At 47.5% G+C, this 21,702-nt stretch overlaps 1 protein-coding gene across 4 annotated transcripts in view; it reads right to left on the bottom strand.

The window, feature by feature from the left end:
• Positions 1–21,702, bottom strand: part of LOC130282095 (membrane-spanning 4-domains subfamily A member 18-like) — a 126,839-nt gene that overhangs the window by 31,054 nt on the left and 74,083 nt on the right. For 3 of the 4 annotated variants that reach the window (XM_056529980.1, XM_056529983.1, XM_056529982.1), the window contains exon 4: positions 6,696–6,871. In XM_056529980.1, the coding sequence (XP_056385955.1) occupies positions 6,696–6,842 (147 nt within the window). In that variant the 5' untranslated portion in view covers positions 6,843–6,871. Of the gene's footprint in view, positions 1–6,695; positions 6,872–9,352; positions 9,393–21,702 lie in introns of those variants that run through there. The other variant, XM_056529981.1, reaches the window with a different exon arrangement.

Below are 21,702 nucleotides of genomic sequence, written 5' to 3'. Positions count from 1 at the left end.
CTTCTCCTACCCCGCCAGGGCCGATCAAAGGACCTCACTAAACCATCCAATCGGTAGCAGAGACATGCGGTGTGTACAAAGGGCAGGGACTTAATGAACCCGAGCTTATGACCGGCGCTTAGTTGTGATTCTTCTTTCCTGCCAATTAATTGCAATCCCTGATCCCTATCGCGAAGGGGGTTCAGCGGGTTACCCGCACCTGTCAGTGAAAGATAGACACATGCTGGTCCGTTCAATGTAGCGCGCGTGCAGCCCCGGACATCTGAGGGCATAACACACCTGTTATTGCTCGATCTCGCGAGTGATCGTGCAATGTAAGGGGTTATTAAAGCCTCTTGGGTACTGCTGATGCCTACTCCTGACTGCTCCTGTGTCTTTCAGGAACTACTTGACTTCATGATGCTTCTGGGCTTGGGCCTTTAATTTTAAGATTTTTGAAATACATACATACATGCTTAGTTAAAATTTCAACATTTATGGTGCAATGTATGGGGTTATTAAACACTCATGAGTAGTTTTTTTTTCAAATTTTCTGATAATTATCACAGTAATAAACTTGAATTTTCCACAATAATAACCATTACACCATTGAACGATTGTTGCGTGTGATTTTTTAAGCAAACTTTTCAAAAAAAATACACAGAGGGATGAACTCTTGGATATGCGCTTGTTCTTAAACAAAGGTACAAAAAACAAAAATGGCCGGTCAGGGCTATGGAGACGTTGCGCCTACATCTTACGGCCACATGAGCCCTGTGGGTGCTTGTGAGATTAGGTCCTTTGTACCCACACGGCTGGGTCCGGGACACAAATTTTGATTTGAATTTCAAATAAAAAAATCACACATTTCAATGGTCTCCTCATGCTGCAGCCAACTCCAGGCTGCATCATTCTGGTAATATATAAAGAGCACTCACTGTCCTAAATTTTCGTTAAAATTTTTCGGCAAAAATGTTTGTCTTTTTTATTAGGGATTGTGAAGCTTTGGTGCGTACTCATGCATCAGCCAACTCCAGCCTGTGTTATTCAGGCAATATATGGTTTACTGATGGCGCTGCTGGGCCTGGGTCTGGGAATTTCAAATGTTCTCATAGGTAGCACCCGCTATCCATAAGTCTTCTTCATAAATTTCTACAATTGTTGTGTTTTTTTTTTTTTTTTGAGGGATTGTGAAGCCCTAGTGAGTACTCATGCATCAGCCAACTCCAGGGTGTGTCATTCATGCAACATATAGGTGGCACCCGCTGTCCTAAATATTCTTAAAATTATTTTAAAAATGGTTGTTTTTTCTTTGGGATTCTGAAGCCCTGGTGTGTACTCAATGCTTCCTGCTACACTCTGTCAGCCCGTTGGTCCTGCGACAGTGTGCTACTCCGCCTCCACATCCTCCTCTGTGTCTTAAGCCTCCACTGCCCGGAAAAGTCTCAGTGGCCCTTCCATGTGTGCAGGTCACGGCGGTGTCACGCTGTTCTTCACATGGTTTGCCTTGGCGAGAAGTCTTGGAAACAATGGCCGGTCAGGGCAATGGAGACGTTGTGCCCAAATCTCACGGCCACATGAGCCCTGTGGGGGCTTGTTGGATTTGGTCCTTCGTACCCACACGCTGGGGTCCGGGATACGCAAAGGTTGTTTTAAATTTCAAATAAAAAAATGATGGCGCTGCTGTGTCTGGGTCTGTTAATTTCAAATTTTCTCATGGGTAGCACCCGCTATCCAAAATCTTTTTCAAAAATTTCTAAAATTGTGGTGTTTTTTGGAGGGGATTGTGAAGCCCTGGTGTGAACTCGTGCATCAGCCAACTCCAGGCTGTGTCATTCAGGCAATATATGAGTTATTGATGCCGCTATGGGGTCTGGGTCTGTTAATTTCAAATTTTCTCATAGGTAGCACCCGCTATGCAAAATCTTTTTCAAAAATTTCTAAAATTGTGGTGTTTTTTGGGAGGGATTGTGAAGCCCTGGTGTTTACTCGTGCATCAGCCAACTCCAGGCTGTGTCATTCAGGCAATATATGGGTTGCTGATGCCGCTGTGGGGCCTGGGTCTGGTAATTTCAAATTTTCTCATAGGTAGCACCCGCTATCCAAAATCTTCGGTTTACATTTCTTAATTCATCTTTTAATCTTAGGGATTGTGAATGCCTAGTGCCTACTCATGCTGCTGGTAACTCTGGGCTGTGCCATTCATCCACTATATGGTCTCCTCATGCTGCCAACACCTCCATGCTGTGTCATTCAGCCACTATATGGTGTCCTCATGCTTCAGCCTCATCCAAGCTGTGTCATTCAGCCACTATATGGTGTCCTTATGCTGCCAACATGTCCATGCTGTGTCATTCAGCCACTATATGGTGTCCTCATGCTTCAGCTTCATCAGAGCTGTGTCATTCAGCCACTATATGGTGTCCTCATGCTGCCAACACCTCCACACTGTGCCATTCAGCCACTATATGGGGTCCTCATGCTGCCAACATGTCCATGCTGTGTCATTCAGCCACTATATGGTGTCCTTATGCTGCCAACACCTCAACGCTGTGCCATTCAGCCACTAAATGGTCTCCTCATGCTGCCAACACCTCCACGCTGTGTCATTCAGTCACTATATGGTCTCCTGACACTGATGCCACCACCAGGCTCTGTCATTGTGCTGCTGTGCGGCAGTGATTCTAAAAGCGATGCCGGTAATCTGCATGTTATTCTGAATAACAGTATTATTTCACTACCCCAGCACACTCCATATGCGTTTTAGAACATAGCAAAGTGTTCTATACCCCTATAGAGGATGTATGTAGACTAGAAATAGCCTTTTTTAATATAGATTCGCCGCAAAAAAATTCGGATCGAATCAAACTTTTCCGGAAAATTCGGCCAATCGAATTTTTTTAAAGTTTGCTCATCTCTACTAATAACTATTGGAAGGATTAAGATTTTTAAATAGAAGTAATTTACAAATCTGTTTAACTTTCCGATGCCAGTTGATATATATAAAAAAAGGTTTTGCCTGGAATACCCCTTTAAGCTATGTGTCTCCACTTAAGGATAACATTTCCATTGTCTCTTGGTCAGTGTATGTACATCTACCATCAAGTGTCTTCTGCCTACCACCTGGACTTCATAAGCTAGGAAGTGCCCAGGGGACATTTTCAAACTCAGCATTTTCAAACTCCTCCTCTTTCCAAAGGATAGGGGATGTATCTGGATGTATCTGGTTGTGTGGGATACCCACAATCTCACAACAGTGTGATCAGACATTTATCCCCTATCCAAAGTTTGAAAGTGCTGAATTACTCCTTTAATATCTATGGTGCAGAACCTCTGCTTTTACATATTGTCACGATTCGGCTTACAGGTAGTGGATCCTCTGTGTCAGCGAGGGATTGGCGTGGACCGTGCTGGTGGACCGGTTCTAAGAGGCTACTGGTGTTCACCAGAGCCCGCCGCAAAGCGGGATGGTCTTGCTGCGGCAGTAGCAACCAGGTCGTATCCACTAGCAACGGCTCAACCTCGCCGACTGCTGAGAAGGCGTGGGACAGAAGGACTAGGCAGAGGCAAGGTCAGACGTAGCAGAAGGTCGGGGCAGGCGGCAAGGTTCGTAGTCAAGATGGATAGCAGGAGTTCAGGTAACACAGGCTTTGGACAACACTAAACGCTTTCACTGGCACAAGGCAACAAGATCCGGCAAGGGAGTGCAGGGGCAGTGAGCAGATATAGCCAGGGAGCAGGTGGAAGCCAATTAAGCTAATTGATTGGTGCACTGGCCCTTTAAGTCTCAGAGAGCCCTAGAGAGCGGAGCCGCGCGCGCCAGCACATGACAGCCGGGGACCGGGACGGGTAAGTAACTTGGGATGCGATTCGCGAGCGGGCGCGTCCCGCTGTGCGAATCGCATCCCCGCCAGCAATGTCAGTGCAGCGCTCCCGGTCAGCGGGTCTGACCGGGGCGCTGCAGGGAGAGAGACGCCGTGAGCGCTCCGGGGAGGAGCAGGGACCCGGAGCGCTCGGCGTAACAGTACCCTCCCCCTTAGGTCTCCCCCTTTCTTTGTCCGGCAACTGCTTCCCATGGGATGAGGACACCGGGAGTGATTGAAGGGTTTCCTCAAAGGCAGGCCGTACAGCAGGAGTGGGAATGGGGAGGGAGGGGGTGAAACATGGCACGGGACAGGGTGTCACCAGGACGGGGGCCATGAGGAGGCAAGGCACAGTCCAGATAAGCCTTGGGGGGACCAGGTGTACGAGGAGGCACTGAGGCTTGCCTGACGGGACTGGGAGGGGGGGAGAGGCATTTCTTATGGCAAGCAGAGTCCCAGTTCTTGATCTCCCCGGTGGTCCAGTCAAGGGTGGGAGAATGAAGCTGGAGCCATGGCAGACCGAGGAGGACCTCAGAGGTGCAGTTGGGAAGGACGAAAAATTCAATCCTTTCGTGGTGGGGTCCAATGCACATTAAGAGGGGTTTTGTGCGGTAACGCACGGTGCAATCCAATCTAACTCCGTTGACCGCGGAAATGTAGAGCGGCTTGACGAGACGGGTCACCGGGATGCAGAACTTATTCACCAAAGACTCCAAAATGAAATTTCCAGAGGCACCAGAGTCCAAGCAGGCCACGGCAGAGAGGGAGGAGTTGGCTGAAGGAGAAATCCGCACGGGCACCGTGAGACGTGGAGAAGCAGACTTTGAACCAAGAGACGCCACACCCACGTGAGCTGGGTGCGTGCGTGCGTTTCCCAGACGTGGAGGACGAATAGGGCAATCCACCAAGAAATGCTCGGTACTGGCACAGTACAGACAAAGATTTTCTTCCCTACGGCGATTCCTCTCTTCCTGGGTCAGGTGAGACCGATCCACTTGCATGGCCTCCTCGGCGGGAGGCCCAGGCGTAGACTGCAAAGGATGCTGTGGGAGAGGTGCCCAGAGATCTAAGTCTTTTTCCTGGCGGAGCTCCTGATGTCTCTCAGAAAAACGCATGTCAATGCGGGTGGCCAAATGGATAAGTTCTTGCAGGTTGGCAGGAATCTCTCGTGCGGCCAGCACATCCTTGATGCTACTGGATAGGCCTTTTTTAAAGGTCGCGCAGAGAGCCTCGTTATTCCATGATAATTCGGAAGCAAGAGTAAAAAATTGGATGGCGTACTCGCCCACTGAAGAATTACCCTGGACCAGGTTCAGCAGGGCAGTCTCGGCAGAAGAAGCTCGGGCTGGTTCCTCGAAGACACTACGGACTTCAGCGAAGAAGGACTGGACTGTGGCTGTGGCAGGATCATTGCGGTCCCAGAGCGGTGTGGCCCAAGACAAGGCCTTTCCTGAAAGAAGGCTCACTACGAACGCCACCTTAGACCATTCTGTAGGAAACAAGTCCGACAACATCTCCATATGCAGGGAACATTGAGACAGAAATCCACGGCAGAGTCTAGAGTGCCCATAAAATTTGTCCGGCAGGGACAAGCGGAGGCTAGGAGCGGCCACTCGCTGCGGAGGAGGTGCAGGAGCTGGCGGAGGAGATGGTTGCTGCTGTAGCAGAGGCAGAAGTTGCTGTAACGTGGCGGTCAACTGCGACAGCTGCTGTCCTTGTTGGGCAATCTGCTGCGATTGCTGAGGGACCACCGTGGTAAGGTCAGCGAGACTTGGCAGCGGCCCCTCAGCGGGATCCATGGCCGGATCTACTGTCACGATTCGGCTTACAGGTAGTGGATCCTCTGTGTCAGCGAGGGATTGGCGTGGACCGTGCTGGTGGACCGGTTCTAAGAGGCTACTGGTGTTCACCAGAGCCCGCCGCAAAGCGGGATGGTCTTGCTGCGGCAGTAGCAACCAGGTCGTATCCACTAGCAACGGCTCAACCTCGCCGACTGCTGAGAAGGCGTGGGACAGAAGGACTAGGCAGAGGCAAGGTCAGACGTAGCAGAAGGTCGGGGCAGGCGGCAAGGTTCGTAGTCAAGATGGATAGCAGGAGTTCAGGTAACACAGGCTTTGGACAACACTAAACGCTTTCACTGGCACAAGGCAACAAGATCCGGCAAGGGAGTGCAGGGGCAGTGAGCAGATATAGCCAGGGAGCAGGTGGAAGCCAATTAAGCTAATTGGGCCAGGCACCAATCATTGGTGCACTGGCCCTTTAAGTCTCAGAGAGCTGGCGCGCGGGCGCCCTAGAGAGCGGAGCCGCGCGTGCCAGCACATGACAGCCGGGGACCGGGACGGGTAAGTGACTTGGGATGCGATTCGCGAGCGGGCGCGTCCCGCTGTGCGAATCGCATCCCCGCCGGCAATGTCAGTGCAGCGCTCCCGGTCAGCGGGTCTGACCGGGGCGCTGCAGGGAGAGAGACACCGTGAGCGCTCCGGGGAGGAGCAGGGACCCGGAGCGCTCGGCGTAACACATATGTAGTTACTCCCAGGGTAGTTTTCAGGGTCCAGTTGTCCACTCCAGCCTCTGTGTCATTTCATCTACTGATCGTGTGTGACTACAAGTACCAGCTAACCCCTTAGTTACCCTGGGGGTCACGGCAAATGGCTATAAAATACAGAAGTGCCATACACACATTGGGCATGAGATATTAACTCTGTAAACACCAGCACCAGGATAATAAATTTTAAGCTGTGAGTTAGCAAACATCTAGACATTATCTTAACCAAATAACCAATGGTGTACACTATGCTTGCCACATATGAAAATGTCTTACAGTCTTACAGTTAAATATCTTTTTATACTTACTCCTAAGGCCAAAGGTTTTCCTTTGAGGAACTTAAAATAAAAAGTCATTGGAAGGTAAGAACCAGTCATCACTGGAAGATGGTGGCCATTGGTCTCAAGGGTGTCAAAGACATACTGTGACATAGGGATGCTTGTATGTAACTCCATAGAAGAAACTTAGGAATTGATACAGGAAACTATAAAGGGTAAACAAAGAATTTAGTAAAACATGCATTTGAAGAGATTGTGCTTTTTAAACAATGTCTTGTTAGAACATCTCATCTATATTAAAGGATATGGACACATTTACTCTGGGAAACAGTCTGCAGGGTTTCTAGATGTCAGCAACCACTTATCTGATATTGATGGCCTATACTTAGGATAAGTCATCAATAACTAGAAAAGTCCTTGAAGGCATAGTATGTATTCTATTAATGAAAACTTATTATGAATTGGTAACAATTACAAAATTTTTACCATTTACTGCAGCTGATTTGTCTAAGGCTTTGTATAACCCGTTTGACACTCAAGCTCTGAGCATGATGTAGAGCTGACAGATTCCCTTTAACACAATACATGGCATGCAATGAAACAAATGTCTGTTAAGATATCCAAATCCTTTAGGATGCTGAGATCCCCGAGTGATCAGCTATGATATGTGATTTAACCCAGTAGCAAGTCTTCCATTTCTATGGAACACCACAGGATGTTATACAGTTCTCTCTGCTCTGCCTGATACATGGGGTCCTGCAGGAAATATTATCACTGACATTACTAGTTTACATTGTAAAAATGTTGTGTCTTTCCAATTTGTGATATGGATGGGCATGCCATTACCTCTAGCGTGATGCCCCATTCACATGGCAGAATTTCCAAGTGGAATCAATTGGAAAAATTCAGCTCAAGAATTCTGTTGTTTTTATCTGGCACTCTCCCAAATTTAGAACATCATTTGACTCATTATGTTAGGGTGGATGACCTGCGGGTGTGGCTGGAGTCTCTGTCCAATGGGGGACAATGTCTCCTACCACTCCATAGGTTGGCACTTTAGGTCTGGTGGTCAGCGAAGGTGTTGCCCTCCTATACTGAACTCATGGCAGATTTGCAGCTGTGGGATAATGTGGGGTTTCCCCATTTAACAATGGATTTAGACCCACAGTTCTGGAAAGAGCATAATATTACCAAGTTGAAGTCGCAGGCAGCATAGGCTAGAGACGCCACCGCCGCTGCATAGAACAAACCAAAATAGGATCTCTCACCTGGATACAACCACCGGACAATACCGCGGATATAGAAGAACACCTACACAACTAATTGAAGAAAATATAACGGCGGTCTGACCGGTAACCTACCCAAACTTAGAAAATAAGTGACAGCATTGAAATAACATTGAATAGCATATCATATAGTTAATACTACAGAGAAACTTGCTGCAACCTATATGTACAACTAGGATTTTTTTTGCAGCATGCGAAACTAACCCACTATACAAAAAGAATATAATAACAAAAAGGATTACCACAACTTAACACTTGCATCTACAAAACACAGTATACCAAACAATAGATCAGGAACTGCAGGTATAATAATCAGGAACACATGTATAACTGTTTTGGATGTATATGATTATTGGCAAGCATATATCTAAACATATAAACCCATTTTTCTTCAGCTAACTTTAACACAGGAGGGCATTCTCAGTATACTACTCAAGCAATATCATATGACATCTCTCTATACAGGTAGGATATTGTTATATTACATCATATTTTTATAAATCCGCACCAGCCTGAACTGTATACAGTTATTTATAGCTTTGCTTTTTATTAGGCATAATATACGGGGATTTATGCCAATAAGTTTGCAGCAGATACGGTACTTTTAGTAAAAAAATTCCAGCGCTAGTGCATTATATAGCAAATAAATATATTGTAATTTGTTAATGAGAGAGGCGGACCTTATTGATTTCTGAGGCCAAACTGAGTCACCTAGTGACATTTTCGCAATTACAAGAGACTCAAAAGTGCAGCAGCCTGTGCTTTTGAGTCTGGCTAAATAGATCATAGTTCCAAAAATAGTTACTACATGACTTGGTTTGGCTTACAGAATTCATTGGGTCCCCCCCTCCCAATCATTAACAGTATATGTCGGCATCCCTTTTTTGGTGGGATGCTGCGGGAAACAACTAACTGGTGCCCTAACGTAGTGTAAACCTAACCTCACCTCTTCAGTTTCCTTGGAGATTGCTGGTAAATCCCATAAATTGTGTGCTCCATGACACCTATTTATTGCCAGCCCCTAATCCCATGCTTGATAGAATGTCTCATTTCAAAAGGGGATCTATGACCTAGAGAATCCTTTTTTTAACACTATATTAGGAGCTGAGCTAATAGACAAAGATGTCCATCTCTGACCACTTGTCTATCAGTGGAGATTTCATATAAAAAGATTCTCTCTGAGGGATCTACCATTACAATATCATTACGGCCAACACAATTTCGCCTGCTGTGGATCTGAAGAGGAATTGAACAGTACCTTCCAAGTATCACAAAGATCATAGCTTATAAAGTGAAGTCCCAGCAGGACACATTGTGATCATGTTATCATCAGAGAACCTTTACAAACACGGAATTGTCCAACTCTATCTACATACGGAGTATAGCATGAGGCGTACTTACATGAAATCAATAACCTTTCTTGCTGTATCAACTGCAGTTCTATAATACTCCGAAGGATCTGTTCTGTCTTTTACACTTATCAGGACTTCCTGTTATGTAAGTGCAATTGCACAAAAACTAATGCAGAGTCAAAATGTACTTTTAAGAAAATAAAAAGAGGAAATCATAAGAAATCATAGGATAGTGATTATCGACAGTGATATGATGGATGTATGTGAGTCTTGAATAGTCACCTGCAAAATGCCCAAACTGGAGCTGGATTATCAATAGAAAGAAGTGCATTACCAGACTAAGCACTATACTAAGTCCGTAATACAGTCCTTATTAACACCGCTTTAGGATGACTTCATAAGATGGGATCCTATTTTAAACAGATTTACCTGTCCTGAGAGAAGGGCTCCAAAATGAATTAAATATTTATTGTTCATATACAGTATGTCAGTATAAAAACACTAACAAGCATCATGAGCAGAGAGTTGGTAGTCACAGGAAGGCTATTTTCTCACAAAATTCTGCGCAATTTGATTTCAATGGAGTTCTGCTGCACTGTTCACATAGCAGAATTTTCGTGCTGAAAACATCTGTTGTGAAAATTCAAATTCCGGTGTCTGCAGAATCAATAGACATGTCTATTCTTTCTGTGGACTCCACATGGAAAAGCATTGGCATCTATAAGACAACACATTTCCGAGTGGTCCTAGCACTGGCATCTTCTTCTGGAGCTCCGCTGGCAGGGGAAGGTCTGCAGGGAGATTTTCCTTGCGGACATTTCTCCGTGTGAACTTAGCCTTACTCTTGAGCATCCAGAAAAGACCCAACACTCTTATTAGGGCACTGAATGCCACAAGATCCCACATAGCCAGAAACAGAAAGGCTTCTATCAACTATTCCAGTTAAGCCATTGCCCTAGTCAGCATGATAAAGCTCCAATCCTATATAGTGATGGCCCATGGTCCTGCATAGTATAGTTCAAAAAACAAGAAGGTTAATTTTAAAGTTTTTCACAACTGCCAGACAACCATTCCTTGAGATATTATAGTGAAACAATTACCTGTTATGATTTGCTTATTTTCTTAAAACAATTGGCGAACAGGGGGCTTATTCAGGTGCTAAATATCTAAATATGTAGCACTAATAGTGAGCACCACATTTTAAGCAAATGTGGCACAGCTAAAGCATAAAAAGTGGAGCTAAATTCTTTGAATATTCCTCTTTTTCTCGGGTTCATGCCCAAATTGTGTTGCACGTTGCGACCGACAAAACCCTGACCAACTCACTGTTTTACTCCTGAAAAGGGGTGTGGCCACTAGTGAAAAGGGGCTTGACCCTTAAAAGGGTGCCTGGTCCCAAAATAATAAAAAAAAATCCCAACAAATTTACTAATATTCCCACATAAAATGAGGCGGGGTTTGAGCGCTGGACAACCTGACAGTTTAGAGCAGGTTTAAAAAAAGCAAAACATAGGGAAAAGAACCAGATTAGTAAATTAGTAAAGAACCAGATTAGTAAATACTAGTGTTGCTCGCGAATATTCGCAATGCAAATTTTATTCACGAATATCGCATATTCGCGAATATAGCACTATATATTCGTAATTACGAATATTCGTTTTTTTTTACAGTACACATCACAGTGATCACCCCTCTCTGCTTCCAGCTTGTGTGGTGTAAAGAAGGCTCTAATACTACTGTGTGAGACTGGCGTGCGAATTTTCGCATATGCGAAAAGTAGCATATGCTAATTTTCGCAGATGCAAATTTTTGCTTATGCAAATTTCTGCATATGTGAATTTTCGCTTATGCGAAAATAAAACGCGAATATTACGAATATGCAAATTTTGCGAATATATGACGAATATTCGTCCATATATTCGCGAAATATCGCAAATTCGAATATGGACTATGCAGCTCAACACTAGTAAATACCTGTCGGGGAAAAAACCCACCAAGAAAACTACACTCCACTCTTAGTAAATCAGGGTCAGTGTGTGAAGCACAGGCAAAGATGGAGCAAGTATAGTACCGTATATACTTGAGTATTAGCCGACCCAAATATAAACCGAGGCCCCTAATTTCACCCCAAAAACCCAGGAAAAGTTATTGACTCGACTATAAGCCTAGGGTGGGAAATACATCATCCCCCCATGTCATCATCCAGACCCCCGTCATTAACACCCCTGTCATCATCCCCCCTTCATTATCCCCCCTTCATCATCACCCCCTGTCATCATGCCCCCCCCTTCATCATCACCCTGTCATCACCCCCCTTCATCATCACCGCCTGTCATCATCCCCCCCTGTCATTATCCAGACCACTGTCATCATTCACCCCTCCCCTATATCATCACCGCCTGTCAATCCATTCATCAGTGGTCTTCAACCTGCGGACTCAATATGTTGCAAAACTACAACTCCCAGCATGCCCGGACAGCCATTGGCTGTCCGGGCATGCTGGGAGTTGTAGTTTTGAAACACCTGGAGGTCCGCAGGTTGAAGACCACTGCGGCCTTCGTCATCATCCAGACCCCCCCCCCCTTTAGTTTTCTACTCACCTCCCCTTGGTGGGAAGGAAGGGTGAGCTGGTCCGGGCCACCTATGCTGCAGGGACCATCAGGTGGGGAGGGTTAGTCGTTCTGGGCTGTCCATCTTCAGCGGGAGGCCCTCTTCTCCACTCCGGGCTCGGCCCCGGACTAGTGACGTTGCCTAGACGACGACTCACAGGGACGTTCATCCGCAGGGGCAAATTTTGCTATCCTAAGTGTAATATGTATGCACTCAGCTGTTGTACAAGTATGTCAGGCAGAGAAGTGCCAGGACGTGCACAGAGGAGTGGCAGAGGCCTTAATTTAGCTGCAGGCAGAGTTCACAGCAGAGTAGGGCTGCAGCAGGAGTTGCAGTGAGAGGTCTGAGGCCTGGTGTCAGCTAGAGGTCATGTCTCGACAAGCAACCCAGCAGCCATCATTGATTGGTTAACTTGGTCTTCCACTTCATCCCAAGTGACATCTGACACCCCCAGTCAACAGTCGGTGGGTTCCTCAGACTCAACCCTCAGTTGGCATGGCCCGGGAGCAGTGCCTGTCCTCCAACTGCCTCTGTCCTATGTAGTTCCCTCACGCAGAGAAGTATTGTATGCTGCGGGCTCAGATCTACTATACAGCGAGGACGATCAACTAGAGGACAGTCAGTAGCTACTGCCCAGCCAAGAATTGGAGGAGACATCCGCCGCTTCCTCTGCTAGGCGGGCAAGAAGTGATGAGGAGAGTGGCATGGGAGGTGGTGGTGCGAGCGTTCAGGCTCCTGAAACAGACACCATTCAGGAACTTGAGAATGACATCAGTGACGTGCAGACACAACTGGAGCCAGGTGCAGAAGGGGCTTCACCATCCTTAGGAGAAGAGGGTGGCAGGTTGTCTGTGAGGCAGCAGCTGAGCCAGAAGGTCGTAGCATGGTGGCAGCAGTGGGAAGTCTGGAGCCAAACGTTCCCGGGATAGACCACCTGCTTCGTGGCAGCCTACCTGGTGGAGCAGGGGTTTCCGGAGTTGGCAGCAGAAGCAGTCAGTCAGTGCGGACTGTTGTGGGGAAAATCAGCTACTCGGCGGTGTGGCAGTTCTTTATCAAGCATTTGGAGGATGTTAATATGGCCACATGCAAGATATGTCGGCAGAAGGGGAAGTGTGGACAGGGTCCCAATGTTGGCACCACGGCCCTGCGTCAACATCTGCAGCATCACCATCAAGTGGCCTGGGAGAACTGTGGCTCCAATGTGGTGGTTCAGCCTGCTGCAGCAACCGCTGCATCACCCAGTGGCACGCCGCTTCCTGTTTCAGCCAGCCAAGGCTCCACCACCTTAGCCAAAGGGAGCTGTCTGTCATTTCCATCTTCTTATGGTCCAGATGTTCCTGCTCCTCCTACTTGGAGTCGGTCATTCCTGCAGCAATCCATCACAGAAGCGATGTCCAAGAGACAACAGTTGCTGGTGCTGCAGTCCCTCCCTTTTCAAGTGGTGGACTCTGCACCTTTCAGAGAACCGATGGCTTGTGCCGAGCCGAGGTGGAGAGTCCCAAGCCATAATTTATTTTCGAAAAAGGGAGTACCAGCCCTGCACAAACATGTAAAACAGAAGGTGGGCCAGTCCTTGAGCCTGTCGGTGTGTACCAAAGTGCACAACAGCGCTGACATCTGGAGCTGTAACTACGGTCAGGGACAATACATGTCCTTTATGGCCCACTGGGTGAATGTGGTTCCTGCACAGCCACACAAACAACTTGGCTAGGTCACGCCACTTCTGCCTCCACGCTCTCACACCATTGGCCCTGTGACAATGTCCGACTCAGCCTCCTCATCCTCCGCTGAATGGAGTCACACAGGGGAGGAACTGCTGAATGTGATTTGTCAAGAAATCAAATCATGGCTTTCTCCGCGACAATTGGAAATGGGAATTATGGTGACCAACAAAGGGAAAAACATCTTGTCTGCGCTGCGTTCAAGGAAGGCTGACCCATGCACCCTGCATGGCACACGTGTTCAATCTGGTTATCAAGCGTTTCCCAAAGTCTTCCACCCAATTGCAACACATCCTAACAATGGCAAGGAAACTTTGCATGCACTTCAGTCACTCGTACATCACAAAGCACACCCTCCTTGAGCTGCAGCGTCAGAACAGCCTCCCCCAACATAGTCTGATATGTGACGTTTCCATCCGTTGGAATTCCACCCTCCATATGTTGGACCGACTATACGAACAGAGAAAGGCCATCAATGATTTCTTGATAATCCAAGTGGATAGGGGGACTCCCCTGTGGCAGCTCTTACGTGACACATGCCATTTGCTCGGGCCCTTTGAGGAAGCCACATTGTTAGTCAGTCGCCAGGATTACGGGATGAACAACGTCATTCCACTGCTTCATTTCCTACAACAGATGGCGGAAACGATGGCTGGTCAGGGCACTGGAGACGTGGTGCCTACATCTCATGGCCACATGAGCCCTGTGGGGGCTGAACTGGAAGAGGAGGGGGAAAGTGGTGCACAGGCAATGTGTAGCAAAATGGGATGTTTTTATAGTCATCTGACAGGAGAGGAGGAGCAGGAGCAGCCAGAGGAGTTAGAGAGTTATGAGGAAGAGGAGACAGAGGACCCAGACACACCGTGGCAGTTTGCAGTGGAGATGGAGGCAGGGAGTCCCTCCGAGTCAAGAAGAATCAGGATTGGATCAGTCAGATTAACCATGGTGCCACACCAATACTTCACAAATATGGATACAGCAAAAAATATTTAAGATGCTGCTCTCCAGTTACAGAAATCTTCATATCAGACCTCAGACCACAAGTAAGTATTGAGGATATGCATTATCTAAAACTTAACTTTTCTTAGGATTAAATATATGGACCCAAAAATAAAAAAAATAAAAAAAGGAAAGGTGTACAAAAAACACCATGTGCCACTTACACCACCAAGCATTGATGTGATGCAAAAACCTCTAAAAGGTGGATGTGGATCCTCTGTGTCAGCGAGGGATTGGCGTGGACCGTACCGGTGGACCGGTTCTAAGCTGCTACTGGTATTCACCAGAGCCCGTCGCAAAGCGGGATGGTCTTGCTGCGGCAATAGCAACCAGGTCGTATCCACCGGTAATGGCTCAACCTCGCTGACTGCTGAGAAGGCGTGGGACAGAAGGACTAGACAGAGGCGAGGTCAGACGTAGCAGAAGGTCAGGGCAGGCGGCAAGGTACGTAGTCAATGGTAACAGCAGAAGGTCTGGAAACACTGGTATGGCAACAGAGCAGCAGGTTGAAGCTAATTACACTGATTGGGCCAGGCACCAATTAGTGGTGCACTGGCCCTTTAAATCTCAGAGAGCTGGCGCGCGCGCGCCCTAGAGAGCGGAGCCGCACGCGCCAGGACGTGACAGCCGGGGACTGGGACAGGTAAGAGGATTGGGATGCGATCCGCGAGCGGGCGCGTCCCACTATGCGAATCGCATCCCCGTCGGCAGTGTCAGTGCAGCTCTCCCGGTCAGCGGGTCTGACCAGGGTGCTGCAGAGAGGAGAAAGCCGCGAGCGCTCCGGGGAGGAGCAGGGACCGCTCGGCGTAACAGTGTTTTTTGCACACCTTTACTTTTGTTCCATTTCAAAAAATGTTTGGGTCCATATATTTTATCCTAAGAATATTATTAAAAGTTAGGTTTTAGCTAATGCATATCCTCAATACTTACTTGTGTACACCAACGCAAAAGAGACCGGTTTCTTCTGCATACCTGCCTCAGCTACAATTCTGATCTTGCCCCCCGCCAAATGCTACACATCTAATGCCAAGTGCTGCTTCTTTCACTCACCTTCATCAGCGGGTACTGGTATTTCCACCCACCGCCCCACCCTGTCACCGGGTCACTTTCAGGACTCCTGATACTGCTGCTGCCATCTCCAGACTGTGTCATTCTGCCACCATATGGTCTCCTCATGCTGATGCCACCTCCAGGCTGTTTCATTCTGCCACTTTATGGTCTCCTCATGCTGCCCACACCTCCAGGCTGTGTCATTCTGCCACCATATGGTCTCCTCATGCTGCGGCAACCTCCATGCTGTGTCATTCTGCCACTATATGGTCTCCTCATGCTCCCGCCACTTCCAAGATTTGTCATTCTGCCACTATATGGCCTCCTCATGCTGCCGCCACCTCCGGGCTGTGTCATTCTGCCACTATATGGTCTCCTTATGCTGACGCTTCCTCCAGGCTGTCATTCTGCCACTATATGGTCTCCTCATGCTGCCGCCACTTCCAAGCTGTGTCATTCTGCCACTATATGGTCTCCTCATGTTGATGCCACCTCCATGCTGTGTCACTCTGCACTATATGGTCTCCTCTTGCTGCCACCACCTCCAGACTGTGTCATTCTGCCACCATATGGTCTCCTCATGCTGATGCCTCCTCCAGGCTGTGTCATTTTGCCACTATATGGTCTCCTCATGCTGCCGCCACCTCCAGGCTGTGTTATTCTGCCACCATTTAGCCTCCTCATGCTGCCGCCACCTCCAGGCTGTGTCATTCTGCCACTATATGGTCTCCTCATGTTGATGCCACCTCCAGGCTGTGTCATTCTGCCACTATATGGTCTCCTCATGCTGCCTCCACCTCCAGACTGTGTCATTCTGCCACTATATGGTCTCCTCATGCTGATGCCATGTACAGGCTGTGTCATTCTGCCATCATATGGTCTCCTCATGCTGATGCCACCTCCTTGCTGTGTCATGCTGCCACTATATGGTCTCCTCATGCTGATGCCATGTACAGGCTGTGTCATTCTGCCACCATATGGTCTCCTCATGCTGATGACACCTCCATGCTGTGTCATGCTGCCACTATATGGTCTCCTCATGCTGATGCCACCTCCATGCTGTGTCATGCTGCCACTATATGGTCTCCTCATGCTGATGCCACCTCCAGGCTGTGTCATTCTGCCACCATATGGTCTCCTCATGCTGATGCCACCTCCAGGCTGTGTCATTCTGCCACCATTTGGCCTCCTCATGCTGCCGCCACCTCCAGGCTGTGTCATTCTGCCACTATATGGGCTCCTCATGTTGATGCCACCTCCAGGCTGTGTCATTCTGCCACTATATGGTCTCCTCATGCTGCCGCCACCTCCAGACTGTGTCATTCTGCCACTATTTGGTCTCCTCATGCTGATGCCATGTACAGGCTGTGTCATTCTGCTACCATATGGTCTCCTCATGCTGATGCCACCTCCATGCTGTGTCATGCTGCCACTATATGGTCTCCTCATGCTTCTGCCACCTCCAGGCTGTGTCATTTTGCCACCATATGGTCTCCTCATGCTGATGCCACCTCCATGCTGTGTCATGTTGCCACTATATGCTCTCCTCATGCTGATGCCACCTCCAGGCTGTGTCATTCTGCCACCATTTGGTCTCATCATGCTGATGCCACCTCCAGGCTGTGTCATTCTGCCACCATTTGGTCTCATCATGCTGATGCCACCTCCAGGCTATGTCATCCTGCCACTATATGGTCTCCTCATGCTGATGCCACCTCCAAGCGGTGTCATTCTGCAACTATATGGTCTCCTCATGCTGCGGCCACCTCCAGGCTGTGTCATTCTGCCACTATATGGTCTCCTCATGTTGATGCCACCTCCATGCTGTGTCACTCTGCACTATATGGTCTCCTCTTGCTGCCACCACCTCCAGACTGTGTCATTCTGCCACCATATGGTCTCCTCATGCTGATGCCTCCTCCAGGCTGTGTCATTTTGCCACTATATGGTCTCCTCATGCTGCCGCCACCTCCAGGCTGTGTTATTCTGCCACCATTTAGCCTCCTCATGCTGCCGCCACCTCCAGGCTGTGTCATTCTGCCACTATAGGGTCTCCTCATGCTGATGCCACCTCCATGCTGTGTCATGCGGCCACTATATGGTCTCCTCATGCTGATGCCACCTCCAGGCTGTGTCATTCTGCCACCATATGGTCTCCTCATGCTGATGCCACCTCCAGGCTGTGTCATTCTGCCACCATTTGGCCTCCTCATGCTGCCGCCACCTCCAGGCTGTGTCATTCTGCCACTATATGGTCTCCTTATGTTGATGCCACCTCCAGGCTGTGTCATTCTGCCACTATATGGTCTCCTCATGCTGCCGCCACCTCCAGGCTGTGTCATTCTGCCACTATTTGGTCTCCTCATGCTGATGCCATGTACAGGCTGTGTCATTCTGCTACCATATGGTCTCCTCATGCTGATGCCACCTCCAAGCGGTGTCATTCTGCCACTATATGGTCTCCTCATGCTGCGGCCACCTCCAGGCTGTGTCATTCTGCCACTATATGGTCTCCTCATGTTGATGCCACCTCCAGGCTGTGTCATTCTGCCACTATATGGTCTCCTCATGCTGCCGCCACCTCCAGGCTGTGTCATTCTGCCACTATTTGGTCTCCTCATGCTGATGCCATGTACAGGCTGTGTCATTCTGCTACCATATGGTCTCCTCATGCTGATGCCACCTCCATGCTGTGTCATGCTGCCACTATATGGTCTCCTCATGCTGATGCCACCTCCATGCTGTGTCATTCTACCACCATATGGTCTCCTCATGCTGATGCCACCTCCATGCTGTGTCATTCTGCCACCATTTGGTCTTATCATGCTGATGCCACCTCCAGGCTGTGTCCTTCTGCCACCATTTGGTCTCATCATGCTGATGCCACCTCCAGGCTATGTCATTCTGCCACTATATGGTCTCCTCATGCTGATGCCACCTCCAAGCGGTGTCATTCTGCCACTATATGGTCTCCTCATGCTGCGGCCACCTCCAGGCTGTGTCATTCTGCCACCATTTGGCCTCCTCATGCTGCCGCCACCTTCAGGCTGTGTCATTCTGCCACTATATGGTCTCCTCATGCTGATGCCACCTCCAGGCTCTGTCATTCTGCCACCATTTGGTCTCATCATGCTGATGCCACCTCCAGGCTGTGTCAATATGTCACCATTTGGTCTCATCATGCTGAGGCCACCTCCAGGCTGTGTCATTCTGCCACTATATGGACTCCTCATACTGCCACCACCTCCAGGCTGTGTCATTCTGCCACTATATGGTGTCCTCATGCTTATGCCATGTCCAGGCTTTGTCATTCTGCCACTATATGGTCTCCTCATGCTGATGCCACGTCCAGGGTGTGTCATTCTGCCACTATTTGGTCTCCTCATGCTTCTGCCACCTCCAGGCTGTGTCATTCTGCCGCTATTTGGTCTCCTAATGCTTCTGCCACCTCTAGGCTTGGTCTTTGTGCCGCCCTATGGTCTCGTCATGCTGCTGCCACCTCCAGGCTCTGTTATTGTGCCGCTCTGTGACCTGCATAGGCTGCCCTCATCTCCAGACTGTGTCATTGTGCCACCATATGATCTCATGCTGCTGTTGGCACATTAAACTTGTTAATCTCTTTAAACTCTTTTGGTTCCAAAAATTATAATAAAATACCCCATCAAAGACAGAAACCACACAAAGGGACCATGGAGTAAAAAAAAAGAATACTTTTTAATAGATAATATAGCAAACAAACAATCATTAAAATGCACGACAGGCATAGGCAGAAAAAGTGAGGAATGAGGATGGGGGGAGCAAAACACCACTAATAATGGGTAAATGTCTGGATGAGAATGAAACAAAACTAGTAATAAAGAGACAAAACGGTTATGAAGACTACTCCCATATGTAAGGTAATAATGGTTACAAAAGTGTAGTAAGCAAGAATAAGCACATAGAACAGTGAATAAGAATAATAAGAATAAGAATAATAAGTCCCAATCAATTTGTTCAAAACAAACTAAGTGGAAAGCACAAGTATGCAAGCTTGCATACTTGGGGGCTTGCATACTTGTAATGTACTTTCCACCTAGTTTGTTTTGGGCTAATTGTGAGTCCTTTTCTTTTCACAGTCTTGTATTAATGCATTACCTTGATTGGGACTTGTTATTCTTATTGCTTATACACTGTTCTATGTGCTTATTCTTACTATACAGTGTTGTAGCTACTATTACCTTGCACATGGGAGAAGTCATCATAACAGTTTTGTCCCTTTATTACTAGTTCTGTTTAATTCTCATCCGGACATTTACTAGTTATTTGTGGTGTTTTGCTCCCCCCGTCCCCATACCCCACTGTTTCTGTCTATGCCTGTCATGCATTTTAATAATTGTTTGTATTGATTATCTATAGTAAAGTATACATTTTTTACTACATGGTCCCTTTTTGTGGTTTCTGTCTTTGGTAGGGTATATTATATCACCATTATTGTAAATGTCACAGGCCTCTCACTGAAACCTGTTACGTCATTTGATGTACAGTAGTTAAGGTCAATAGGGCACTTTTACCCTATCACTCAGAAGACTGCTATGTATTGAACAAAATAGTCCCTGGGAAGGTAAAGAGCAGTCCTCCCATTGCAGTGATGTGCAGAGAAGTACCTATCCAATAAAGACATAACAATACAGGACTTCTATTTTTGTTAACCCCTTAAGGACCAAGCCCATTTTGACCTTAGGGAACAGGCCAATTTTATTTTTGCATTTTTGTTTTTTCCTCCTCGTCTTATAAAGATCGTAACTCTTTTATATTTTCATCCACAGACTAGTATGAGGGCTTGTTTTTTGCGCAACCAGTTGTCCTGCATAATGACATCACTCATTTTACCATAAAATGTATGGCGCAACCAAAAAAATACTATTTGTGTGGGGAAATTAAAAAGAAAACCGCAATTTAGCAAATTTTGTTTCATTTACGTTTAGGTTTCGTTTTCACTCCGTATAATTTACGGTAAAAATGACATGTGTTCGTTATTCTGTGGGTCAATTCGATTAAAATGATACCCATGATTCTATCATTTTCTATTACTGTTGTGCTTAAAGGGGTTCTCCGTTGCTTACACATCTTATCCCCTATCCAAAGAATAGGGGATAAGATGCCTGATCGCGGGAGTCCCGCCGCTGGGGTCCCTCGGAATCTTGCACGTGGCACCCCGTTTGTAATCAGTCCCCGGAGCGTGTTCGCTCCGGATCTGATTACGGACGACCACCGGTCCGGCGGCGTGTGACGCCACGCCTCCGCCCCCATGTGACGTCACGCTCCGCCCCTCAATGCAAGCCTTCGGGGGCGGGGGGCGTGACTGCTATCATGCCCCCTCCCGTAGGCTTGCATTGAGGGGTGAAGCGTGACGTCACACAGGGGCGGAGGCATGACGTCACACGCCACCGGCCCGGTGGTCGTCCGTAATCAGACTCAGAGCGAACACGCTCCGGGAACTGATTACGAACGGGGTGCCGCGTGCAAGATCCCGGGGGTCCCCAGCGGCGGGACTCCCGCGATCAGGCATCTTATCCCCTATCCTTTGTCGACCTATAATTTTTTCATTTTTCCTTATAAGTGTCGGTATGAGGCTCATTTTGCACCATGGTCTGTACTTTTTATTGATACCACATTTGTGTTTATAAAACTTTAATGAATCTTTTTATTATTATTTTTTGTCAATAAAATGGGACAAAAAAGCAGCAATTTTGCGTTTTTTTTTTTTTTTTCTTTTACATTCATGCTGTTCACCATACGGGATCAATGAAATTATATTTTAAAAGTTCAGACATTTACGCATGCGGTGATGCCAAATATGTGTATTAATTATTTTTTTCTACACTTTATGGGGGTAAAATGGGAAAAAAGCACATTTTACATTTTTATTGGGGGAGGGGATTTTTCAACTTTTTTTAAACTATCTATAGCAATCTTTTGATTGCTAATATTGTTCAGTGCTATGCATAGGTGTTACGCCGAGCGCTCCGGGTCCCTGCTC

This window comes from Hyla sarda, chromosome 7, assembly GCF_029499605.1.
Source record: "Hyla sarda isolate aHylSar1 chromosome 7, aHylSar1.hap1, whole genome shotgun sequence".
NCBI classification, from domain to species: Eukaryota; Metazoa; Chordata; class Amphibia; order Anura; family Hylidae; genus Hyla; species Hyla sarda.
Note: the sequence above shows the minus strand (reverse complement) of the source record. Positions and strands in the feature narration are given on the sequence as shown.